The 6,782-nt window shown below is 43.4% G+C and overlaps 1 protein-coding gene across 1 annotated transcript; it reads left to right on the forward strand.

The window, feature by feature from the left end:
- The first annotated feature begins 837 nt into the window (after positions 1 to 837).
- Positions 838 to 4,209, forward strand: LOC126457146 (enhancer of split mbeta protein-like). The gene is made up of 2 exons (XM_050093217.1): positions 838 to 1,205; positions 2,246 to 4,209. Exons 1-2 carry the CDS (start codon positions 1,146 to 1,148, stop codon positions 2,945 to 2,947), a joined length of 762 nt encoding a protein of 253 aa, XP_049949174.1. The 5' UTR covers positions 838 to 1,145; the 3' UTR covers positions 2,948 to 4,209.
- Positions 4,210 to 6,782: the final 2,573 nt, after the last annotated feature.

The following is a 6,782-nucleotide window of genomic DNA, read 5'->3' on the forward strand; positions in this document are numbered from 1 at the left end:
TGGTGCGACCTGCGCAATTTTCCAATCTGTAGGTACAGATCTATCTGTGAGCGAGCGTGTGTATATGATTGCTAAGTAGGGAGCTATTGTATCAGCGTAATCTGAAAGGAACCTAATCGGTATACAATCTGGACCTGAAGACTTGCCCGTATCAAGCGATTTGAGTTGCTTCGCAACCCCTAAGAAACTCGTGCTAGCAGCTGTTTGTGTTTCAAATTCTGGAATATTCCATTCGTCTTCCCTGGTGAAGGAATTTCGGAAAACTGCGTTCAATAATTCCGCTTTAGCGGCACAGTCGTCGGTAACAGTACCATAGGACTGCGCAGCGAAGGTATTGACTGCGTCTTTTACAAGACCATGCAAGCTTCAGTATGTCGGTTGAGGCAAGTGTTAGGGGGATAAAACATCAAACAATATTGCGCACCATTTTGTTTACTATCATTTGCTAAAAAATCGCGTTTCGATATCTTGAGCCGTTGAGGAGATAAAAGGAGTATTCCGTCTTACGCGACTCCTGTAGATGAGGGAACAAAACGTTTATGTTTTACGCTCGCAATTCTCCGTAATGTGCGTGTATGAAAAAAGATAGAAAGCGAAAGGTTTGGCGGAGCGGATGGGCGATGACGGGCAGCGCGTGTCGGACACGGCGCGACTCGGCGCGTGTATCGGCTCGCGCGGGTAATTGATTGCTGCAGCCTAGCCTCCTCCGGGCTGGCCTCGGCCGCGGCGGCGGCGGCGGCGGCGGCGCGCATGCGCCTGGCGGCGCGCCGCGGCGCGGTCACGTGCTCGCGCGTGGCGGCAGCTGCTCGCCTCGCCTCCACAGTGGCTGCACCCGGGCACAGGTGGCCGGCCGGCGGCCGCCCGCCTGCCGCTGTGGGAACTCGCGGGGCTGCGACTTTCCCACGATCGGCGCACACCTGGCCCGCTTATATAACCGCCGGCGCGGGCGGCGCTCCGGCTCATTCTCGCTCCGGCAGCCGTGGCGTGAGCATCTACTACTGTACACTCGCTGGCAGTACCCTCTCTCTCGTGTGTTCGGTGCTCCGCGTACTCGTCAGCCCGTTGTGCAGTCTCGGTACTTAGCGAGTTTTTGTCGTTGGTGTTTTCTTCGCTGTGCAACCCTGGATTTCGACACTTCTGAAGGCATGATGGCAACCGAGATGGAGCAGTTGCAGCCGATTTCGAGAACTTACCAGTACAGGAAGGTACGTTGAATTTTCCGAATTTTTTTTCCGTGACAAATTCTTATAGTCTTTCACCTTAGTCGCGTGTCGTGTGTTAGTGCTAGTGTTATGATGCGGTTGTAGCGTCTATTGCTCAGTTTCCTACTCGAGTGCGTCAGTTATTCGAATGTGTTTCACTCAGTGGCTGACATTTCTTCGTGTGTTTTTAAACTTAATTGTTCAATATTCACACTTCAAGCGAGCCACATGAGTTTTATGCTTTAATTGCTGGTTCTAATAAATGTTTACTTTTGAGATCTCGGACTTACGCCGTTATTGTAATTTTTTTATCTGACACTTCGAACTGTTTACATTTCTATCGCGCTTGATTGCAGTTGTTAAAGAAAAATTTCATGACAGTTTGCTGATCACATTTGTGATTTTTTTCCCGCTCTTAACTTCACTGCTGCTACCTGTCAACGCACTTACTTTCGCGTGTTTAATTTTTTTATAATTTGTTTTGCAATTTTTGTTACAAAATTTTATTTCCTTTTCTCCAGTGTTGTTTCGTTGTTCATGTTTAGGCAAAGTATACGAAGGAAAGTGTTGTCGATTTTTTTTAGTTCACACTGCACTTGCAACAAGTGACGTGACGTAGACTTCGTAATTTGAACTCTGCATTTACCAACTATTCTATTGCAAGGGAAACCAGGACATAAAGAAATTTTAGTGGTACATTTTATAGTGTATCATACTCTGTTTTTGAACCACTTTGCTGAAGGTAATAAATTTGCTTCTCACAACGAATCGTAAATTTAGCAATGTCACAAATATGGGCAGCGAATACCTGTTGACAATTGTTTACGAGTTCTAATGTATACTTCGTGAGTTTTGAGAGATGTTCACTTGTAGATGGAAACTGAGCTAGTTGAAGTACAGTACTTTACGACGCGTATTAACTGGAAATGTAAATTTAAAAAATTTGTTTGTTCAGTAGTACTAGTTGTTTGTAGCATTAGTAATGCTCACTGCTGGTTCGCGTGTGGCATGTGACTAACGGAACACTTGTTTGTTTTCTGCAGGTTATGAAACCGATGCTCGAACGGAAACGTCGAGCGCGCATCAACAGGTGCCTGGACGAGCTGAAGGAGCTGATGGTCGGCGCCCTGCAGGCGGAGGGCGAGAACGTGAGCAAGCTGGAGAAGGCCGACATCCTGGAGCTGACGGTGCGCCACCTGCGGCGCCTGCGACGCGAGCACCGCCTGGCGGCCAGCCCCGTAACCGACTCGGACCGCTTCCGCGCCGGCTACACGCGCTGCGCCGCCGAAGTCTCGCGCTGCCTCGCCGCGACGCCTGGCGTTGACGTGAGTCTCGGCACGCGCCTCATGACGCACCTCGGCCACCGCCTCAACCAGATGGACAAGACGGCGCCGCTGTCCGTGGTCGTGCCCGGCCAGGCGTCGCCCTCGCCCTCCCCCGTCGCCAGCGACGCCGACGTCGACATCGACGTCGACGCCGACGTCGACGGCGACGCGTCGTCCTGCTCCGAGATGGAGGCGGCGTCTTCGACGAGCTCCGGCGCGCCCTCTCCCGTGACGTACGCCATGCCGCTGACGCCCGCGTCTTCCACCTCTTCGCGGCAGTCCGACTCGCCCGGCGTCGTCGTCACGGAGACGGCGTCTTCTGCGCCCGCGGGACTGCTCCGGGTAGCCGACGTCACCGTCGCTCGGCAAGTGTCCGTCATCACCAGCAAGGCTTCCGAGCCCGTCTGGAGGCCGTGGTGAATCGCTTCGCCAACGTCCCATCTCACACCCCAGTGTGACACAGTACAATTGTCAATTAATGGAGCACGCTTCTGTGTGCTGCACTTTGTAACATATGACTGCCATAAATCTTTCACTAGGTTAAGCGACTGATTGTCGGGAGCAATAATAAGGTGCCTGTAAAATATTAATAGACTGAGGCCAAATCTCTATATGTATGTTTTCAATTAATTTTTTTAGAAGACTGTTAAAAAAGCTAGGGAGGGGCATGAGATACTGCTCAAAATTATTGCCGGAATTGTGCACTGATTAGCCTGTAATGTAGTGTGAACAATGGACACGTTGGTCACTCTTACTTTGTCAAAATACTCTGCATAATTTTTTAAAAAATTTAATTCGTATCTTTAAATTTGTTCTAGAATTACATACGTCTTTGCATCTGCAGAGTTTTTCAATTGTTATTTGACATATTTACTAAACCATGCAAAACTTTTATGTAATCTAAATAATATTTCAGTTACTACTTAACTGTCGTGGCCACACTTTGTGTACGACGAATATTTTCGACCACTTTCATCATATTATTTCATTTGTGATTTATAATCAGAAAGACACTGAATTCAAAAGTTTTTGTAGCTTTTACGTTAAGAACTTCAATGCCATTGCAAGAGACCGGAAACAAGCTGTAAAAAAATGAGCAGACAGGTTCTGTTATTACTAGTTTTTTCATAAGCCAATTTTTAATACCGTATTTTTCACTAGTGATCATTTTCGTTAATATACTTTGCACTGAATCTCGTATGGTTTCCATGAGTCTAATTCTGATCCTAGTAACAGATTTTAATTTTTTTTCTAGCTATTATATTAAGAAATTGTTAAGCACTGTACGGGAATGCTAAACATTGCATTACATCTTCTCAGTCTAATTAAGGCTTTTGTACTGGGTGCAAGTGTTATGGTAAAAGCAGATCAAGTTTTTTCTTAAATTTGTTTTTATTGTATGTGGTATGAAGGATCTCATGTGTCGTTGTTATGTAGCATAGCTTTAATACGTATTACTGCACTGCGTCAAATCTTTTTGTGCTGCGCCAGAGAGCAGTATTGTGATATTTGTGTACCTGTGATATTTGACGAAAAAGTCGGAACAGTTGTGATCGACTTATTAGCAAGACTGTATGTCGTTATGTGATTGTTGGTTAACTGGTGTCTTGCAAACAAAGAATTTTGTATTACAAAGTAATCTGTGATACAATGATGACAATATAAATTAATACTAGAAATTACATCTGTGTTTCTGTCACTATATAACCCGCCATATAACCAATTCCTCATTCCCACACAACGTACAATTTTGTTACTTTTGAAATCGTGAAATTTGGAAAAAAGCAACTGCTTTTCATTTCGATATTCGTGAAAAAATTTATAAGTCACGAAAATCGTATATTCTGGTAGAGTTTATGACTGGCATAATGTATAATGAACTAAAAACTGCACCTAACGAATATTATGAAAGGCAAAACGGAATAGTAACAAAATTAATGAAGATATGAACAATCTTGTTTGTATAAGTGAATTACAAAAACCAAGTGAGAGACTGAAAAAAATAATGTTTTGGCAGAGTGGTGCTTGAGTATACGAATGAATGGTGTTGTTAACACAAATCATTGACTTACAAAAAAAATAGAATTTCGAAGGTACTCTGAAAATAAAATGTTTGGGCAAACTGGCAATTAAAATACAAGTGACTGAGTGCTATTTCATGCTACAACACGCAAATGTATCATTTCCAAATATTATAATGAATGAAGTTCACAGAAGCAAGAGAAATAACAAGTTATTCGATTGGTATTACAATGTACACTATCACAGAGGAAAAATGCTCAAAACTTACACGCTTCTTGGGTGAGACACTGCAAAAATACGTCAAAACAGATTCAGTTCCACAACAATTCTTTAAAAAATATTGAAGAAACACCGTAACTTCTTACTATTGCTCTACTATTAGTGTTACAATGTTCAGTTCACGAGGTATTTCTAGTTCAAAGTAATCTCAGTACTACATAGTGACTACAGTTTTTCAGTTCATCTATATGCCATGTGACAAACAGAACTGTCGCCTGTTAAGACATTTTACAATTTATAGATACAACATATCTCTTACTTCCTGGTGAGATGTATTACACTACACTCTACTTGACAATTGGCTTGATGATGCTATAAGAAACCAAATTAAGTATAGTTACCAGTTTTTTTGCAGTTAGCTTTGTGACTGAATCAATACAGTACAAGCAGAAGTAAATGACAGATACTGGCACCGTACATGTGCGTGTTTCTTACGGAAACTATTGTTCACTGGTGAATTTGTTCGGTGCTTAAACAACGCCGCAGCTTAACTATACAATGAAATTCACTTAATCATCACACACTCGGAAAAGTTACTACCCGAAAATGCAACCTGTTACGGCACAAGAAGGTAAACAAATAAAGAAAGGCCGAAACTTCTTACAATTTTTTTTATACCGAATGCTTTTAGTTCTTTTGTCTGGAAGGCATGCTTTCACCTATGAATAGATTGAGTCCATTTTAAATTAATTCGAGACTTTGTGTTATGAATGTAACTGAGCTTGTCAATCCAAGTGACAAGCTCGAAACGTGAAATATAGGTAAAGAAATACATGGACACACCACGAACATCAAACTGGCAAGCGAACCATATACTACGAAGTGAATACACACACATAAAGATGCCCCAAATGCAACTGATCGAAAACGACAATGTTTGCTTTATTTGACAGAAAACGAATGCGAGTTCGAAATGTGGCGCCGTATGGTAGTAGTAGTAGTAATGGTCGACAGATGGCGTACGATGCCGCGGCACATGGTATACGCTGCAGCGTTTCACTCGTTTCTCGCCAGATGGCACTACAGTCCAGAGGCATTGGCCGCTATGAAATTGCCGCATGCTAAGCTGCGGCTGTAATACTTCAGATACCGTGATAAAGCTTTGTTTTTCCTGAATACTATTTCTGCAGCTCTACGTGATACTTCAGTAACTGAAATGATACTCGGAGAACATGGCATACTGCTCCAGATCGCCAGATAACTCTGCATTAAAGATCTCGCTATTACTACCTACCGGTTAGTGATATACAGTACACTCACTTGTACGTGTTCCTCTAAAGCGTCTGCATCTGTACATGTTTACACATGTGCTACGGGGTTTACCGGTGCAGTACATGGCAAAGGGCGTATTTCCAGTGTGCCACGACTCATTCGTATAGGTGGGAACTTACAAAAAGCCAGTTGCAGTTTATCACAGCACGCCAAGTAACTTTTATTGAATGCTGCACTACGAAGTAGGACAGATATATAACACCATTTTTCAACACAGACACCAAGTCTTTACAAACAATGGTCTGCTCGTTGTATCAATCGTTCAATTCCTCGACATAAAAAAATCCGCTCTTTGGTCACAGCACCATCCGAGAACTGCTGCGTGAACGTCGTCATCGTTGAGAAATGTTTCCCTATAGATCTTCTTTTAGGTTGCCGTGAAGACAAAAATTGCAGTCTGCAAAATCTGGTCTGTATGAGATAGAGAAAGTACAGGGTGATCAAAACGTCAGTATAAATTTGAAAACTTAATAAACCACGGAATAATGTAGATAGAGAGGTAAAAATTGACACACATGCTTCGAATGACATGGGGTTTTATAAGAAGAAAAAAACAAAGTTCACAAAATGTCCGACAGATGGCGCGTGAAAGATCTCTTGCGCGCGTCGTTTGGTGATGATCGTGTGCTCAGCCGCCACTTTCGTCATGCTTGACCTCCCAGGTCCCCAGACCTCAGTCCGT

The sequence above is a fragment of the Schistocerca serialis genome, chromosome 2, assembly GCF_023864345.2.
Source record: "Schistocerca serialis cubense isolate TAMUIC-IGC-003099 chromosome 2, iqSchSeri2.2, whole genome shotgun sequence".
NCBI classification, from domain to species: domain Eukaryota; kingdom Metazoa; phylum Arthropoda; class Insecta; order Orthoptera; family Acrididae; genus Schistocerca; species Schistocerca serialis.